The sequence below is a fragment of the Colobus angolensis genome, unplaced genomic scaffold (genome assembly GCF_000951035.1).
Source record: "Colobus angolensis palliatus isolate OR3802 unplaced genomic scaffold, Cang.pa_1.0 Scaffold125, whole genome shotgun sequence".
Lineage (NCBI taxonomy): Eukaryota > Metazoa > Chordata > Mammalia > Primates > Cercopithecidae > Colobus > Colobus angolensis.
Window position 1 is genome coordinate 5,971,600 of NW_012113697.1, and position 18,801 is coordinate 5,990,400.

The 18,801-nt window shown below is 51.0% G+C and overlaps 1 protein-coding gene across 5 annotated transcripts in view; it reads left to right on the top strand.

The window, feature by feature from the left end:
• The window catches only part of GAS7 (growth arrest-specific 7), a 230,157-nt gene that overhangs the window by 178,880 nt on the left and 32,476 nt on the right, over positions 1-18,801 (top strand). For all 5 annotated transcript variants that reach the window (XM_011933266.1, XM_011933264.1, XM_011933262.1 and 2 more), the window contains 3 exons: positions 2,850-2,903; positions 14,263-14,352; positions 17,961-18,076. In XM_011933266.1, the coding sequence (XP_011788656.1) occupies positions 2,850-2,903; positions 14,263-14,352; positions 17,961-18,076 (260 nt within the window). The remainder of the gene's footprint in view (positions 1-2,849; positions 2,904-14,262; positions 14,353-17,960; positions 18,077-18,801) is intronic.

The window sequence follows — 18,801 nt, forward strand, 5'->3', positions numbered from 1 at the left end:
TGGAACACCCACCCTCAATGCCATCACTTGTATTCCTGCCCTAGCCAAGTTATAGGGAGGAGGTGCGACCTCTGCATTGAACCTTATTCTACAGAGACTTATACACAGTGGTCCCAAAATATATGTTTGTGGTTGATGGAAATCTTTTTTGCCCTCCTGCAAAGACACATGGGAAACAAGATATTGTCTCAGGTCTCAAAGTGGAGAGATGGTGGAAGATAGAGGAAAGAGTTATGCAGGCTTGGATTCTAATGTCCACTCCTCTATTGAGTAGCCTTGTAACCCTGGACAGTTTTACTTCTGCAAACCCCAATTTCATGATCTGTAAAATGGAGTTGATGCCATTTAACTTGCTGGGGTTGTAAGGATGAAATGAGATGAAATATGTCAGGTGGCTAACCTGGGAGCCTGCCATAATAAGCACTCAGTAGACAGTAGCTCTTGCATTGCTTCTCCCCTCTTAGCCCCCTTATCACCAACATCGTCAGCATCCGTAGGTAGACTCGAAGGCTGTTGTCAAGGCTGCTAGAATGCTGGCTGCCGTCCCTGCAAGGCTGCAATGGGAACGTGGTGGTGATGGTGGTCATGTGTCCATGATAGGAAGGCAGACTCCTGTAGACTGCAGAATCCATCCTAAAGGCTACTCTTTCCCCTTCCTGGCATGTATTTGCTTGACTAGTGTCTGTATGTCAATGAATCTATGGAGAGAGAGACTCCTATCCCTGTCTCTTCTCCTTGGTGACTGGTACCTCCTACCCTGTAGACTCTGTCTGCCTTTCTCCCTGTGCAGTTTTATCAAGTTGCCAAAATTGGCAGAGCTGATAACTTGGGAAGGTATAGGGTGGGCCAGCTGGATGAGATGATGCACTAAAAATGTCTATGGAAGCTGTAGTTGGCCATAAAGTTGACGTTGGCCAGGAGCCTGTTGGGGTCACTAGAGGAGTTGCCGTCACTAGAGAAACACAGTGGAACCACAGTGTAGATCAGATCCATGTGTCTCCAAGTGAGGTCCACAGATTCTGCAAATCAGAGATGCTGGCGCCACCTGGGACCTGCTGGATCAGGCCCAGCAGCTGAGAGTGCAGCTGGGACTCTGTTTTGGACACTTTCCTCAGTTGATTCTGGTGCACCTCAAAGCTTGAGGACCAGTGATAACCATCCATTTTACAGATGGAGAAATTGAGGCTCAAAGATGTCAGATTCTCTGGCCAGGGTCTCAAGGCTAGTAATCATTTTCTTGTCTCTGTGAAATTAATGCTCTATAAGGTTCATTTTTGCTAGACACCCTAAGGATATCAGTTTTCCTGAGATGACTTGAATTGGCAACCCAAGTAAGACTGTATGGAGTAAGGGCATGAGACCTTAGCAGGGGCATAGTCAAGCTCCGTGGTTTGCCTAATTTGCTGATGGATTTCTGAGGCAAAGGCTGGCCCTCACCTGCAGATGGTCATTTGGCCAGGCATCTAGGGTCGTGCTGGCCTGAGGGGTTGGGGTGCCCCCCATCCCGAGCCAGTGGTTCCCTCTTGTTGAAGCACCTCTATGCTTTTTCTGGCCTTTATCAATAAAGTGGCAACCACTTCCTTACCTTATACTAAGGAAGAGTAAGGCCAGGCCGGCTGCAGTGGCTCATGCCTGTAATTCCAGCACTTTGGGAGGCTGAGGCAGGTGGATTGCCTGAGGTCAAGAGTTCGAGACCAGCCAGGCCAACATGTTGAAACCCTGTCTCTACTAAAAATACAAAAAATAGCTGGGTGTGCTGGCGGGCACCTGTAATCCCAGCTACTCAGGAGGCTGAGGCAGGAGAATTGCTTGAACCTGTGAGGCATAAGTTGCTGTGAGCCACGATGACACCACTGCACTCCAGCCTGGGTGACGGAGTGAGACTCCATCTTAAAAAAAAAAAAAAGAGTAAGGTCGTGCACGAGTCCTGGGACACATGTATGATGACCACCTGCGGTGCCTCAGGAGTAAGCCTGCTTCCCAGGTCGCTGTGTGGCTCAGGATAGGAGACATCCCACGTCCTGCTCGGGGATCTCTGGTTGAACCCCTAACATAATTGCTAATAGAACAACAGAGACCCAGTATCAAATACTCTTCAGAGTCATAGTCTCTTAGGACATGTGTGGCATTTTCCACTGGCAGTCCTTAATTTTCTCTGCCAGACCAATCCCAGGACTTTGGCAGGCTGCTGAGGACCTCAGGGCCCAGAGGTACTTGGGGCTCTGGTTTTCTTGCTGGCAGTGGAAGACGTCAAAAGGCAATCTAAGGACTGAATGGAAGCTGGAAGTCGGCTTGGCTGAGAAATCCCTCCTGGCTCACGGGGTTGGAGAACCAGGGAGTCGGGGAGGTGACTGAGCAGCGCCTCAGTGCACATTGTGTGTGTTTAGATTTGATGTTTTGGACCCGGGGGTTTCAGAATAAAATGTCGTGTGCTGAGTCCTCAGTGCCAGGAGGTGGTGGCCTTAACTCTCTTCTCCCCAGTGGATTCCGGGGCTTCTGGCGGCAAGCGGCACGCAGAACGTTCACCAGCAGAGGGCAGCGGAAGGGTTAACTCCCCAAATCACAGACTGAGAGAAGAGGAGGGGAGACCTGCTTTGGAGCAGTTCTCTCAGAGCCTGTGCAGGAGGCTTCCTGAATTTGCCTTCCGCCCAAGAGCTGGGTGTGGGAACAGCGTGGGGTCAGGGAGACCCCTGCCTGCCCTGGCTCAGAATATGGTGACTTAGGAGTTGACAGCAGACTGAGCATCCCTGAACTTCCCCAGCGCCTCCACCCTCAGGGAACCTGAATGGGGGGAATACATGTCCAATATGGAGAACAGCTTTGATGATATTTCTTGCCTCTCTCCCCAGAACCTGGGATCCTCATCACCAAGCAAAAAGCAGAGCAAGGAAAACACCATCACAGTAAGTGGCTCCGGAAGGGGACTCTCAGGGTGGCTGCGAGCTGGGGCATTTGGCTGGGCTGTTGCCATGGCGATGTGGACCGCCAAGCAGAAGTGATGCCTAACCTGGAGACGGGGAAGTTCCAAAGCTCGGATTTTGCTGAAGTTCCCCATCCACGTCCCCCTCCCACCTCCCCTTCTCCTGTCAATTTCACATTTCACTTCTCTCCTGGTGAACAAGTGGAAGGAGGGTGGCTGGGATGATGCAGAAGCCATTTTTTTCAGGGCAGGAGGGGAAGGTACGCGTGCGGGAGTGGGTTGAAGGGGGTGGACTGCGCTCAGCGCAAGTGAAGTGACGTGTAAATTACAGCCACGGCGGGGTTGCTTTTGTGCGGGGTAACTTCTGGAAGATGTCAAAGTTAAAAGCAAGAGAAAGCGCCCTAAGAATAGAGTTCCTAGGAGTTCCTGACGGGAGCAGGCAGCTTCTGCCTAGGTGGCCAGCCTGCCTCCCAGGGCGCTTCGAGATGCCCACCCCCATGTGGATATGAGGGGGAGCCCCCCCTGCCCATCCCCATGCAGAGGTGAGGGGGAGCCCCACACCCCACCTCTGCTCCTCAGCCCTGTGCTTGGGGCAGGTGGGGCTGGACATCATTGCCCCCCTGAGAGGCACAGACCTGAGAAGTGTGGTTCCAGGTTTGCTATTTTGGCACAAGTGCAGGAGAGCAGGGAACGGGAGATTGCTCTCTTAGACTCCAACTCACACAGCTCTGAGCCATTCTGACCACCCCCGTAGAGACAAAACCAAGAGTGGGTGTATTTCCCTGCTTCATCCAGGCCACACATCCTGCTTTGGGAGAAAAAGTTTAGGTAAACAATTAACGATGGCAATTGCTGCAACTTTTGTGTGCATTTATGATGCGCAAGTAGGGATCCAAGCAGCTCATTTAATTGTCCATTAGCTATAGGAAGTATGAGTTGTAGAATCAATATAGTGTAATGACGATGAACGTGGACTCTGAGGCCAGAGTGTCAGTTATATTAATGACTGGGCAACAGCCTGGGGCAAGTTTCTTGAGTTCTTCCCGTCTCAGTCAATAACCGTCAAGTGGGGAAATGGGGGGTGGCGGGTGGTCTCTGCCTTAGGGATGGTGTAGGGACTAAATGGGTCCATCCATGGAAAGCACTTAGAACACAGCCTGCATATAGTAAGTGCTCTGTACACACTATATCACCCTGTTGACAGATGAGGAAACTGAGGCACAGAGCTGCACCTTGCTCACGGTCACCCAGCTGGGAAGTGTCAGGATTTGAAATCTATGGCCTTACCACAGTGCCCCTTCTGGAGCTGGCTTGGGTTCCTTGTGTCATGGGCTCCTTTGGAATGCCCTGTGCTGATGGACGGTGTCTCCAAGGGCTGGGCAGAACGACTCGGCCTGCTTGGACTGTGGGTAGCAGCAGCCTTTCTGTTACTGGTGGAGTTGATGGAGCTGGTGGGGAGGGGGTGGGGACAGGCTCGGGTGCAGAGCTCTAGAGGGTACAGTGGCCCATCCTCAAATTGTCACAAAATGCCCCAGAATGCTGGGACACAGCAGGAGCAGCTCTCCAACATCTTCTGAAATACATGAAAAGGAGGGGGAGGAGAGAAAGTGGGGGCTCGGAGTGGGAGACGTATTTGCATTCTAAAAGAAAAACAAAAATGTGAAGTGAAAAGCAGTGTTACGTCATGGAGGGTTGCCTTAAAGGCGTTTAGTGATGGTGCCCAGGCCATGGGGTGGGGCACCTGCTGGACTTTGTCTTGCAGCCAGAGCTTCAGGTGTGGTCAGAGTGGGGCAGCACACCTCGCCCACGCCTGCCTTCCCTGTTCCTTCCTGCTGAACCGTATCATTGCTTCTCATGAGGGAGTCTGCAAAGTGTACTCTGAAACCTCCAAGACCTTTGTTTAAAATGCAGATGACACCCCAGATGTACAAGTTGTTTTCTCTGGGGCCAGACTGGAAAATCTGCATTTGAACCAGTGCCCCAGAGGTTTTAAGTAAACACTCTTGCCTTGGAGAATTTTTTGCCGAGGAAACTGAGCAAAGGAGGGACCGAAGGTCACAAAACAATTGAGGAGCAGAGCTCAGGGCTTGAACCCAGGTCTCCTGGCTGCCGGCCCAGGACACTTCCCAGTGTACCACCCGGCCTTGGCCTTGGCCCACACATCTCCAGGCCTTGGTACCTTTTCCCTTCCACACGCACTGCTCTCCCATGCTCAGCCTCTTTCTCTGGGTTCTCATCCTCCAGAGTTCCTGGTTTCCCAAGAAGGAGACACTCAGCGGGGAGGGGATGGTTCAGGTCTCAGGAGGCTGGGACGTGAACTTCCCTGTCTGTGGTATGTAGGGATGAGGTGAGCCACTTCCCATGCTGTCTGATCCCACAGAGCAGAAGTTTCTAGGCCTGGGCAGCAAAGGGTGGTGGGTCCAGAGCAAGAATGGAGCTGGATTCTCATGCTCCTTCTTCCCCACCCGTAGCCTGGAGCTAGTTTTCAGGGGATAGACACGTGGGCTCCCTGACAGCAGCGGTCAGAGTCTGGCAGCCTTGCTGGGTCTTGTTTCCGCTGTCCCTAGTGTGCGGCTGGCAGGTGGAGTGTGCTGTTTGATTGGGAGTGACGGGTGCTCGTGGCAGCTCACAGCCCTTGGCAGGAGCATGAACGCGTCTGAATCTAGAGGGTTTCAGAAAAGATGACAACAGAGCCACCCGGCCACACTCTCACCTGGAAAGAGGAAGTTGGGGACTCCTGTGGTCCTCAGCTTCGGGGCTTCCCAGCGTAGCCACAGAACCCGGGGTGGGGAGCTGGGGGCTAGAGGTGAACCCTTGGGGTCGCGTCTTCTCTTCTTCTCTGTTCCACAGAGCTCCGGGGCTGGCTTTTTCCTCTCCCGTACCGTCCCCGATCCGCTTTCCTCTGGGAGAAAATTCAGAGACAGTTGGACTTGAGCCCTCTGTTGGAAAACCATTTTCCCTTCTCTGCTGCAGGCAAGGTGGTCAAACAGGCCGTGCAAGGAGCCTGTGGCCTCTGCTCCCCACAGGCTCCTGCTGGGCCAGGACTCGGGGGAGGGCGGTGCCTTGGGGCCTCCCTATTCCAGACTCCTTGGGTGGGTCACACGCGTGTTCAGTGGCTCTCACACCCCAGCCAGGTGGTTTCTGGCTGATATGTCCCATCGTGTACCCCTCAGAGAGCTTCTGGGAGGCCGCCCTTTTGCTTCTGGCTGCTCCTGTGCGGAAAAGCCCTGCAGGAACCCCAGCTGCACGGTGGGTCCCAGCCGCTGGGGAGGGACGAGGGTGTCACTCCATTTACCTGAGGCTTGGAAGCAACAGAGTTGGTGCAAGAGCAAAGATGCAGCTTTGCTGAGGACACTGGTCTCCGGGGAAGTGAGGGTGGGACCGCCTGCCAGAACTTTCCCTGAGCAGGACACATGGGGAGGCGTGCTCCCCTCTGGCTCCCTCTTGAGCACCCTTCCTTTTTGAGTCCCTGTCTTGGGTGGGGAGCGGGCACATTTACACCTTAGTGTGTTGGAAAGGTAGTGTGACAGAGGCTAAGAGCCTAGACCGAAGCCGGCTTGCCTGGGTTCAGACCCTGGTCCACCATTCCATGCACAAACTGTGTGATCCTGCGTAAGTGACTTAGCCTCTCTGTGCCTCAGTTTCCTTATCTGTACAATGGGGATAATAATAGCACCTGCCTTGCAGGGCTGTTGTGAGGGTTAAATGAGCGAATACACGTAAAACGCTGAGAACTGTGGCTGGCACATCATTTGCTTTTGTTGAACAAACAGAAAGTGGATCTTTAGGATGGCAGTGAGGCTCCTGCTATGGCTGGGAGGCCTCGGGGGGAGGATGAGGTCTTTTCAGAGGTGTAGCTGGACCCTGGTATTAACCATCTGGAAAATGTCACCCAGGGGAGGACAGGAATCCACATGTGGAAAGTCCTCTCCCACCTTCTCTTCCCTCCTTGGGCTTTGGAGCACCGTAGGATGGAGCTATGTGGCCCTCCCAGCCCTTCTGATCCAGGGACATAGGAACCTTGACTTGGAGGTCTAGAGGTCACAGAAAGGACACAGCAAGGTTAAAAGTGGTGGCCCAGGAATTAGGAAGCTGGGTTCTAGACCCTGCTCTGCCACTTACAGTGAACTGGAGAGTTAAACATTCTGTGTCTCAGTTTCCTCATCTGTGCATAAGTCTGCACCAGACCACTGCAAATAAACATTGAGGCTCCGGTAGCTTCTGGGACATGTGCACGCACACAGCTCTCACCGTGCCCCTCTGCTGCTGCTGCCTGCCACTCTCTGAAGGGATCCCTCTCTCTGAAGGACTGTTCTCCCAGCTTCCATCCCAACGGATGGAAACATGCTTCCTCTCCACCCAGGTCAGTGAACTCAGGGTTTCTCAACCTCAGCACCATTGACATTTTGGGTTGGATAGCTCTTTGTTGTTGGGGGACTGTCCCGTGCATTGTAGATGTTTATCAGCTTCCCTGGCCCCTACCCATCAGAGGCCAATAGCATCCATCCCCGACCCCACCCAGCTGTGACGACCAATAATGTCTCCACATTGCTACATGTTTCTGGGGTTGGGGCGAAATTGCTCCTGGATGGGCATTACTGAATTGACTTCATGGTGTTGTCAAGGCTACTTGTAGAGTATCCCAGGCTGCTTCTAATCCCCTCTTGACTACACTGCTCCCAGCTGCTATCATGACCCCCCCGTCCCCCATCACTGCAGACTTCCCTGGTGGCCACAGTCGCGTTCTGCCTCCAGCCTGTCCTCTGTGCTGTAGTGGGGGTGCTTACCCCAGGCAGCAGCCTGATGAATCGTTACTCTCCTGCAGGGTGCTTCTGTGGTCCCCGCTGACCTGCTGCTTTCAGGATAGACCTTGGCACCCCTGCAGGACTCCCTCTCACCTCGGTCTTGTCTACTCCCTGACCCTGAGCTCCGCCAAACTGAGCAACACGGTCCCCACCTGTGGGGCATATCCTTTCATCCTGGGTCCTTTCCTTTCCTGCAGTATCCTTCTCACCTGCCCACCCCTCTGTCTGCTGGGGCCTACTATTATTACCTAAATCTAAGATTCTTCCCCTGGACCCCCAGTCCTTCCAGTAACCTCAGCACCTCGGGCTTACTCCACTGGCAGGTTTATCCCGAAGAATTACAGTGACTTGTTTATGGAACTGTTGAGAGCGGAGATGGTGCCTTACATCCCTAGCCTCCGGCCACTGCACCAAGGAACATCTCCTGAGCACCCCCTGTGTACCCAACAGTGTACCAGGGAGGAGGGATACAGCAGGGAAAAGATGGTCCCCATCCCCTCATGGAGCAGGCTATCTGGCAAGGAGGAGAAACGTTAAATAAACCATCACAAGACATATCATTACAAACGTGTGCATGCAGATTGCTGGGAAGATCTAACGTAGTGCGTGGCACTGAGCAGCCTTTCGACGGATGTTCGAATGGAAAGTGGATGAGCAAATAGCCCATCACATAGCTTTGTGGTCGAAGCTCGAACTCTGCAGTCAGCTGGGTCTAGATTCGGATACCTTGCTTCTGTGATCCTCGGTTTCCTCATATACGATGAGGCTGCTCTTCCTCCCCTGTGGAGTTGGTAGGGAGATAAAATGAGAACACATGCAAAGCCCTAGAGAGGGTGCCTGAGTCAGGGCTCCCCTGCAGGAGTGAGCATTTGGAGAAATCTCAGTGGGCTTCCTGGAGGGAGAAATCCCAAAATGAGAGAAGACAGAGACAGTGGCAGGCACCTCCGGGCTCCACCGGAGGACTGGTGTCCTGAAGGAGTGGTAGAAGCAGCAGGGTGATGGGTCCTTAACGAATTCCCACATTCGGCTGCCTTTACTCTTCTGCCCCAACCTGTTTTCTGTTCCTGCATTAGTTTGCTAAGGATTATGGCCTCCAGCTGCATCCATGTCCCTAGAAAGGACAGGGTCTTATTCTTTGTTACGGCTGCATAGTATTGCATGTTGTTGATGGACCACATTTCCTTTATCCAGTCTATCGTTGTTGGACATTTAAGATGATTCCATGTTTTTGCTATTGTGAATAGTGCTGCATTGAACGTATGCATACATGTGTCTTTATGTAGAAAGGTTTATATTCCTTTGGGTATATACCCAGTAATGGGATTGCTGGGTCAAATGGTAGTTCTGTTTTTAGTTCTTTGAGGAATCACCACATTGCTTTTCCACATGGTTGAACTAATTTACACTCCCTCCAACCATGTATAAGTGTTCCCTTTTCTCTGCAATCTCGCCAGCACCTGTTATTTTTTGACTTTTTAATGATAGCCATTCCGATTGGCGTGCCATGGTATGTCATTGTGGTTTCGATTTGCCTTTCTTTAATGATTAGCGGTGATGAGCATTTTTGCATATGCTTGTTGGCTGCATATATGTCTTCTTTTGAAAAGTGTCTGGGCCGGGCTCAGTGACTCACACCTGTAATCCCAACACTTTGGGAGGCCAAGGTGGGTGGATCATCTGAAGGTCGGGAGTTCAAGACCAGCCTGACCAATATGGTGAAACCCCATCTCTACTAAAAATACAAAAATTAGCCAGGCATGGTGGTGGGCACCTGTAATCCCAGCTACTCAGGAGGCTGAGGCAGGAGAATGGCTTGAACCCGGGAGGCGGAGGTTGCAGTGAGCTGAAATCATGCCATTGGACTCCAGCCTTGGCGAGAAAAGCAAAACTTCGTCTCAAAAAAAAAAAAAAAAAGAATAAAAAAGTGTCTGTTTATGTCCTTTGCCCACTTGCCATGTAGGATCTTAAGAGCAGGGCTCTGTGGCTTGTTTGTCTCTGTGGCTTGTCTTCCATTCTGGTGGACACAAGGGCTCCCCCAGGGGCTGCCCCATCCCTGCTGAATGGATCACAAATGCTCGTTCTCAAAGTGTGGTCCCCAGACCTTCAGCATCACTTGAGAACTCAGACCCCCTTCGGAGCTCCTGAATCAGACACTGGGGGGTGGGACCCAGCAACCTGTGTCCTCGAGGCGACTCTGAGGCGTGTTCATCCTCAACTCTGGGACAAGAAGGGGACTGAGTGGTACTGACGTGGATCGCAGCCCTTCTCAGGACTTACATGGCCGTTTAGATGATGGGCGTGGAGCCAGCCAGGATGCATCATTGAAGAGGCTGTCCTTGGTACCGTCTCCCACTCTGGCTAGCGGGGTCTGTCTGCACAGGCCTCCTGGGGCGGGTGGTGGCATCCTCACTCCGAGGGTAAGTCAACTCAGTAAGATTCTGGGAAACAAGACTGGCCAAGACCCATTTCCCCTCCTGCCTGCCCCGCGTTTGGCCACGCCTCTTCCTGACATGGGAAAGCCTTTTCTTTGTAGGGAAATGTTTCCCCAACGAGAGGGCAAGGCCAAGAGCAGTTTGGGTAAGGGAAGGCGAGGGAAAGGGGAGAGATACCTGCAGGGCAGGCCACTCCAGAAGGCATTCAGACCCGCCTCTCAGTACCCAAAAGTCTACTCCTTCCATCATTCTTAATGCTCAATTTACTTTAATGTCATCGTTAATTTATCATTAAATTTGATGGAAATTTTCATGGACTGCATTATTAAGCAAAATAAAGGTGGACCGTGATGACCGTAATTTGTTGAAATGAGAATAACTGGAACACAAAATAAGGAATCTGTGTGCTTTTGAAATCCATCCCTTGTTTTCATGATTGCCTGCTTGGCAGTAGGTCATGGAAGCCCAGAAAGGAGACTTGCCTCTGGACACACCTTGGGGACTCAGCCCGAAACCACGGCTTAGGGAGACAGTTTTCTGATGCTGGCCTCAAGAACTGGCCCTTCCTCTGTCACTCAGGCTGCTGACACCTGGGAGAAAACTCCCCAGCCCCAGCCGATCTTTGTCTAGCCTTTGTTTTTTTTAATTCATCACAGTGCTAACTTTTTAGAGTTCAGGAAGCTGTGCCTTTTTTTTTTTTTTTTTTTGAGACAGAGTCTCACCCTGTCGCCCAGGCTGGAGTGCAGTGGCGTGATCTCAGCTCACTGCAACCTCCACCTCCCAGGTTCAAGCGATTCTCCTGCCTCAGCCTCCCAAGTAGCTGGGACTACAGGCGTGCACCACCATGCCTGGCTAGTTTTGTTTTTTATTTTTTGTAGAGACAAGGTCATGCTATGTTGCCCAGGCTGGTCTCGAACTCCTGAGCTCAAGTGATCTGCCCACCTTGGCCTCCCAAAGTGCTGGGATTACAGATGTGAGCCACCATGCCCTGGCCAGGAATCTTACATGGCTAATGTTGTATTCTTAGAAGTTACACATTTTGTAAAGAAGAAAGAGGCCCAGCACAGTGGCTCATGCCTGTAATCCCAGCACTTTGGGAGGCCGAGGAGGGCGGATCACTTAGGGTCAGGAGTTTGAGACCAGCCTGGCCAACATGGTAAAATCCTGTCTCTACTGAAAATACAAAAACTAGCCAGGTGTGGTGGCACACACCTGTAATCCCAGCTACTCGAGAGAGGCTGAGGCAGGAGAATCACTTGAGACAGGGAAGCAGAGGTTGCAGTGAGCCAAGATCGTGCCGCTGCACTCTAGCCTAGTGACAGAGCTAGACTCTGTCTCAAATAAATAAATAAAAAGAAAAGAAAAGGAGAAAGAGAAGAAGGGATTATCCTTGGCAGAATTTGGTGCAGCCCTGTCATCTCCAGGATTCTCCGTGTCATTCCTGCCCCTGATCCTTCTGCTGAGTCATGTTTCCCTCTAGGTTGGTGGGGGCCTCAGCCTTCGCCTTAACCACATGTCAGGATCCGGGAGGAGGAGAGTCTTTTGCCGGGGACTTCTCCCCAGACTGCGACTGAGATCTGTGCGCTGGCAGCTGGGGAGGAGGGGGTGTGGGCTGGATTTACTTCTAACCACCCAGGAGCTTCCTGAACCAGAGGTCATAACTGGAGGTCCATGGGCCCGACTTGGCTGGCAGAAGAGTTTGTTGGGCTTACATGGTGTTATTGTTTATATTCTTATGGTTTTTAACCTTGAATTAATTGCCAACACTTAGAAATGGAGACGCTTTGCATACAAATCCCCTTTTTCAGCTTCCCTGGAGTCATCACGTAATCCGTCAGCACTGCATTCCTCAGAAGGGCTTGACAACAGTTGGCAAAAGCTGAGCGGAATCTGCCCCTTGGACGCATCTCTATAGCCTCTGACCCCTGCCCACAGCAGAGGCTGTCCGCCCTCCTATCCCAGCTGCAGTTTCTGTGACACTTGGGCTTGCACGCCCCGCCCAGCTTTGGAGTTTGTGTCCTGTACCCAAAACCTCAGGGCGGGATCATTTTTTAATGTGTGACATTTTTCACTTCAGCAGGTGCTTGGGCTGCAAGGAGGGGTTAAAGACTTCTAAGGCTCAGGCCTTGCTCCCACAGGGGAAGCAAATTAGCCCACATCCTAGGAGAGGTGGGAATCTGGGGCCTGAAGCCACCTCCACACAGTGGGGAAAAACCAGGGAGCATTGCGGATGTGCTTGGGCAGAAAAGTCTGAGATGACCCAGAAGTTTCTGTACTTCACTCTCCTTAGCTAGGGCCAGCCTTACATGTGCAGCCCAGATTATAATTTTTTTTTTTTTTTTTGAGACAGAGTCTCGCTCTGTCACCCAGGCTGGAGTGCAGTGGCGCAATCTTGGCTCACTGCAACCTCCACCTCGTGGCTTTAAGCGATTTTCCTGCCTCAGCCTCCTGAGTAGCTGTGATCACAGGCGCCCGCCATCACGCCTGGCTAATTTTTGTTTTTTTAGTAGAGAAGGGGGTTTCACCATGTTGGTCAGGCTGGTCTCGAACTCCTGACCTCATGATCCGCCTGCCTCGGCTCCCAAAGTGCTGGGATTACAGGTGTGAGCCGCCGTGCCCGGCCCCCCAGATGATAATTTTAAGCTGTATTTGTTCGTATGATACATATCATGACATAAAATTTGCAAGGTAACCTCTCCCCCCGAGCCTCACCCACACAGTTCCTTTCCTTGGAAGCAAATGATGTTACCTGTTGCCAGAAGTATTCGATATGCAAATAACCAAATGTGTATTATACAGGTGACCCTTAAACAACATGGGGGCTAGGGGTACCCCCTCTCCACCCATAGTCCAAAACTGACATATAACTTTGGACTCCTCCAGAACTTAACTCCTAACAGCCTCTTGTTGAGTGGAAGCCTCACTCACATGAACGCATATTTTGCATGTTTATGTGTATTATACACTGTATCCTTACAGTAAACTAGAGAAAATGTTAAGACAATTATAAAGAAGAAAAATACAATTACTGTTCTTTAGGTGGAAGTGGATCATCCTCAAGGTCTTCATCCTCAACATCTGCACATTGAATGGGCAAAGGAGGAATAGGAAAAGGAGGGACTGGTCTTGTCTCGGGTCACAGAGGCAGGAGAGAAAATATACGTATAAGTGAACCCCTGCACTTCAAACCTGTGTTGTTCAAGGGTCCACTGTATATCTCTTCCTTTTTCAAAAGGAACTGTAATACTCTCTGCTTGCCTTTTTTTTTTTTCTTACCTTCACCTAACTGAATATACTGGCACACTTACTAAAATTTTTTTTTTTTTTTTTTTGCGAGAGAGTTTCGCTCATACAATGGCATGATCTCAGCTCATTGCAAAGCTAGAGGGCAATGGTGCCATCTCGGCTCACTCCAACCTCTGCCTCCTGCGTCCAAGTGGTTCTGCTCCCTCAGCCTTCCCGACTAGCTGGGATTACAGGCATGCGCCACCACGCCCAGCTAATTTTGTATTTTTAGCAGAGATGGGGTTTCTTCGTGTTGGTCAGGCTGGTCTCAAACTCTTGACCTCAGGTGATCCTCCCGTCTCAGCCTCCCAAAGTGCTGGGATTACAGGCATGAGCCACTGTGCCCAGCTACTTTTCTAATTAAATTTAAGAACTTTATCACTGCATCCTTTCTGATTTCCATAGATGTCTGTCTCATACTTTAACCATTCCCCTACTGATGGACACTGCAGTTGTTTTCCGGCCTTTAACTACCATAAATAGTGCTGTCATGAAAAAGCGTGTATGGACATTACCGCGCCCATGCAACTGTATCTGTAGGATAGACTCTTGTGCAATTGCTGGGTCAAAGGCACTGGATGTTTGCAATTTTGATCCTAGTAAACTACCCTCTAGAGAGGTGGTACTGGTTCACAGCCCCTCTGGGGTGGTGGTGAGCGCCTGTTGCCCCTCATATGAAGTGCTGGCCCCTGGAGCACGGGAAGATCCCTGTGCATGTTCTGTCAATGTGGAGGCTGCTGTAGTGCCATGTCCCCCGGGAGCAAAGCCTTCCTCGCTATTCCAGTCTCCAGCGGAGTCATTCTTGTTCTGTGCCCTACAGATAAACTGTGTGACGTTCCCTCACCCAGACACAATGCCAGAACAGCAGCTGCTGAAACCAACCGAGTGGAGCTACTGCGACTACTTCTGGGTAAGCAGTGCCTCAGTTTCCCCCACAGCATGACCCCGATGACTGAGAGTGGACCCCCAGGATGGGTAGGAGGGAACTGGATCTCAAGGTGGAAGGGGCCTTTCTCATTGGAGCCTGAAGGGCTGGGGTTCAATTTTACACCCGAGACAGGAACTTAGGACCTTCTTGGAATCCATCCAGCTCATTCTCTAAATCTCAGGGATTCGGCAGGACTTTTGTTCACATTACAGACACTTCAACCAGAATGTAGGTAAGCGGAGGGCCATTTTCTCCAATGCTCAGTGAAGGCAGGAGACTAGAATCCGCCTCAATAAATGAACGTGGGCTCCAGACCTGCTTGTCACTTACGTGAGTGACGTTGGACAAGGGTTTCACCTCTTCGGGCCTCACTGTATTCATCAGAATTGTGAGGCGGTGGGGCCACAGGATCTTCAGAGAGCTCCAGCTTGGATAGTCCTATAGTTCTGAAACTTTTGCAGATCGCTTAGCGAACACAGAGTTTTGGTTTTGCAAGATTAAAGACAGTTCTGTGGGTGGATGGTGGCGATGGTGGCACAGCCGTGCGAATGTACTTCATGCCACTGAACCGTATTCTTAAAAATGGCTAAAATGGTCAGTTGCATGCTAGGTGTATTTTTTTTCCACAAGAAATAAATTTTTGGAAATGCAGAGTCCTATACTTCTGAACATGCTGGGAATGGTCCTGGGCCATTTGCATGTGAAAGTCATCGTGACTTTCAAAATTAGATCACCCCTTTCTGGAATCAGTTAGTAGGGATGGTCATACAACCCTGTGAATATATTAAAAACTACTAAATTGTACACTTCAAAAAAACAAGTGTCCAAAGACCCCAAGGAACAATAAATAAGTAAAAACTTGTTTTCACCACTGTGCAGAGTGGATTGTTTGAGACAGAGTCTCACTCTGTCTCACCCAGGCTGGAGTGCAGTGGTGCGATCTTGGCTCACTGCAGCCTCCGTCTCCTGGGTTCAAGCGATTCTCCTGTCTCAGCCTCCTGGGTAGCTGGGTACAGGTGTGTGCCACCACACTAAGCTTTTTTTTTTTTTTTTTTAAGTAGAGACAGGGTTTCACCATGTTGACCATGCTGGTCTCAAGCTCCTGGCCTCAGGCAGTCCGCCTGCCTTGGCCTCCCAGAGTTTTGGGATTACACGTGTGAGCCATCGCGCCCAGCCGGATTATCTACACTTTTTAGATTTGCTAACCGAATACTAGAAAAAAGGTGCTTTTTTCTTTCTACAAAATCACTTGTACCTTAGAAGATACACAAAGATCTCTGTTGCCTCCACCTCTCACCAAGGCACAATTTCTGTAGCTCCAGCTGTGCTGCATCTAGGGTAGAGATCTGTGCACAGGTTGAGGAAACAGTATAAAGGGGCTTATCTTTGGCACCAGACAGATCTGGGCAGGTGAGCTCAGAGGCAGGGTAAGCAAGCATCAGAGTGTGCAAGATTTTCTAGGCCCCAGTAAGTGAGTTTTATTCTGCTTGCAGAATGAGGATGTTAGAAGGTCTTAAGCAGCAGTATGATGTGATCTGATTCATAGACATTGTGCAGGCAGCGGTGGGAAGTTGACAGGTGACTGGAAGAGACCAGGAAAGATGGTAGTGGCAGCAGAGAGGGAGAGATGTACCTGGGTTTGGAAACATCATCTCTCAAGAGAGGTGCAGTAAATGGAGGGTTCAAGGAGAGAGTGGTTTGAGCCCCGGAAAATGGGTATCCTGGGAGCCTGGAGGTCAGCGTGTGGGGTCTCAAGCCTTGGAAAGTTGGCAGGAATGTCTGATGCTGCCTGCTGCCGGCAGCATCCGGAGAGTGACACTTGTGAGTTCTTATCTTAACTCAAGCTCTCTGGGGACTCTGATACTTCATCTGCAATCCGCTTATCCCCCTGACCATCAAGGCCTTTTCCACGAATAGAAATTTCTCTCTCCTGACACAGTCATTAAAGCCTGTTTCTTCTGGCTGCTTTTCCCAAGAGTGCATGGATAGCTCAGCATATCCGTCCTAGAACGGAGGCAGGTTTGAGCTCAGTATTTGGGTAATTTTCCTTCTGCTTTTTCATCAAGATGTAGCATTCGTAGGGTGAAGCGCAGCGATCTTCAGTGGACGTGGCTTTTAAACGGCAAGAACAGCCCGACTGTGACCCCGCAGGGTGGTGATCTCCCCGTCATCAGGGATGTTAGCAGTGTGACCAGAGGGCTTTGAGTTATGGCACCCGAGGGAGGGGCCCCACACTGGGGGGACGGGGAAGGTGTCCGTAAAATCCTTCATCTACTTGTGATGGTAAATGGGGTTCCCTGCAGGCATCAGCAACCCCTTTTCTTTCCCCTCTCCTAAAATGTCTGATCTGAATGGGATCTGAGAGATGCAACCCACTCCTGTTTCAAGGGGGTGGTCTGTGGGGATATGGCCTAGGATTGGACACCCTGTGGCTGGACACTGTTCTCACCCATGCACCTCTCTGTCTGGGATATCAAAGACCTGTTCTGAACACCCTCCATTAAGTATCAAAGTGTTTGACCCTGGGTTCCTGATAGGGAAAAGCTGTAAGGGGGAGGACACTTTTAGGCATGCCCATGGCTGGTGCCTGGAATGGCCCTGGGAGCTGGTGCCACGGCCGTGCGGGCAGATGTGTGGGTGAATCTCAGGCAGGGGAATGGCAGGAAAGGGGCATTCAGGTGTGCTTGAAGAAATGCAGGTAATACAAAATGAAATAAAACATTTAATTTTGCAATTTTAAGAATATTTGCAAAATTAATTGGGTCCTAAGTATTTATTTCACTGACTTGCCCATCCTCCCCACGTTTGGACTTTTATTTAAAAGTAACTAATTACAGATACCATTTATTGGGTACATAATAATATGTGCTCAGCAGTGTGCTCAGCTGTATACATGTGTCATTTACCCTGAAGTGACCCTGTGAAGATGGGGCTGTTATTTCCTCAGTTTTGCAGATGAAAAAACTAAGGCCTGGAGTGAGTGAAGAACTTGGCCCAGGTCACCCAGCCAGTATTTCAGGGCAGCCTGTCCTGTCCTCTCCTCCGGCCTCCCTTCGATCCAGTTGCTCCCTGGGATTGATGTTTCTCTCCTGTGATCTTTTATGAATGTGTGTTTAGAGGGTGTCACTGCCCTACCAGTGTAAGAAGCTGATAGAAGACAGGATGGCTTAAGGCTGGGGGCACCTGCTCCTGAGCTCACACGTAGTCCAGCTGGGAGTCCGGATGCCAAGATTCGCCGAGGGCCAAGCCAGGCTCTGCAGCCACCTGGTTGGAAGTTGTAGGCCGTTAGGCATCACAGCCGGCGCTCTTGGACGCTTGCCCTTCTTCCTCTCAGTTCCCAGGTTGGGAGAGTTAAGGGGCTTGGATGTGGGGATACAGCAACTCTAAGAGCCTGAGCATCAGAAAGCGCTGTTGGGAGAGGGGGCACCGGGAGAGACACCCGAGTGAGGGCAGCAGAGACGGCTGCTCCCGTGTCTTGTGCTGGGCTGGGGTTGCCAGACACATCTGGGAGCTGTCCTCTCTCTTCGCCACTCTCCCTGGCTCCAGACGCAGACTTGCCCTAAACTCTTGTGCTTCTGCTTCCTTTGTAGGCTGATAAGAAGGACCCGCAAGGCAACGGCACTGTGGCTGGGTTTGAACTACTGCTCCAGAAACAGCTGAAGGGCAAACAAATGCAGAAGGAAATGTCAGAATTCATCCGGGAAAGGTGAAGCCTGGGCCCCTCCCAGCCCTGGGGCCTGGCACCAGTGTTCCCCGGGGGCCCCGTGGCCAGGGGGTGACAGCACAGGACTCAGCACTGCACACTCAGCATTGGGCCGGTTAGCACCAGGTGGCACACTCATGGCCCCTGGGAGGGATCTGGTCAGCAGATGTGTGGCTTTGGCCGATACAATGTTTTTAAATATTTGAACCAACACAGAAAAATGGGTAGATTTCATATTAAAATCTGGATATTTTGCACACCTTGAAAGAGCAGAAGCATTGGCAGGATTGCCCCCACATCCCTCACGCGACAATTGGCTGGAGCTGAGTAGCAGCTACTTTTGTAGAGGGGGCTGTGTGTTCTCATTTTGCCACAGTCTCCACCACTCCGTACTGTGTTCTCCTGCAGACCTCTGCACTCCTTTACTTATGTACCTGGCCGTCATTTGAAGCACTGCCCTTTACCATAACCAATGGGGGGAAAGTTACAGTTCAGTTCATCGTTAGCCAAAACCTATGTTCCAGGGCAGGAGATGTAGAGCCCTTCTCCTACCCCATCCCTGCCTCAGGGATTGTAACAGTGTTTTGTCTAAAGAGCTTGGGAACACAGAGGAAGAAATGATAAATTTAGCCTAATGGAACTGGAGAAATCTACAAAGAGAAAGAGAAGTTCCTTCTCTATCTCCTTCTCTCTCTCTCTCTCTCTCTCTCTCTCTCTCTCTCTCTCTC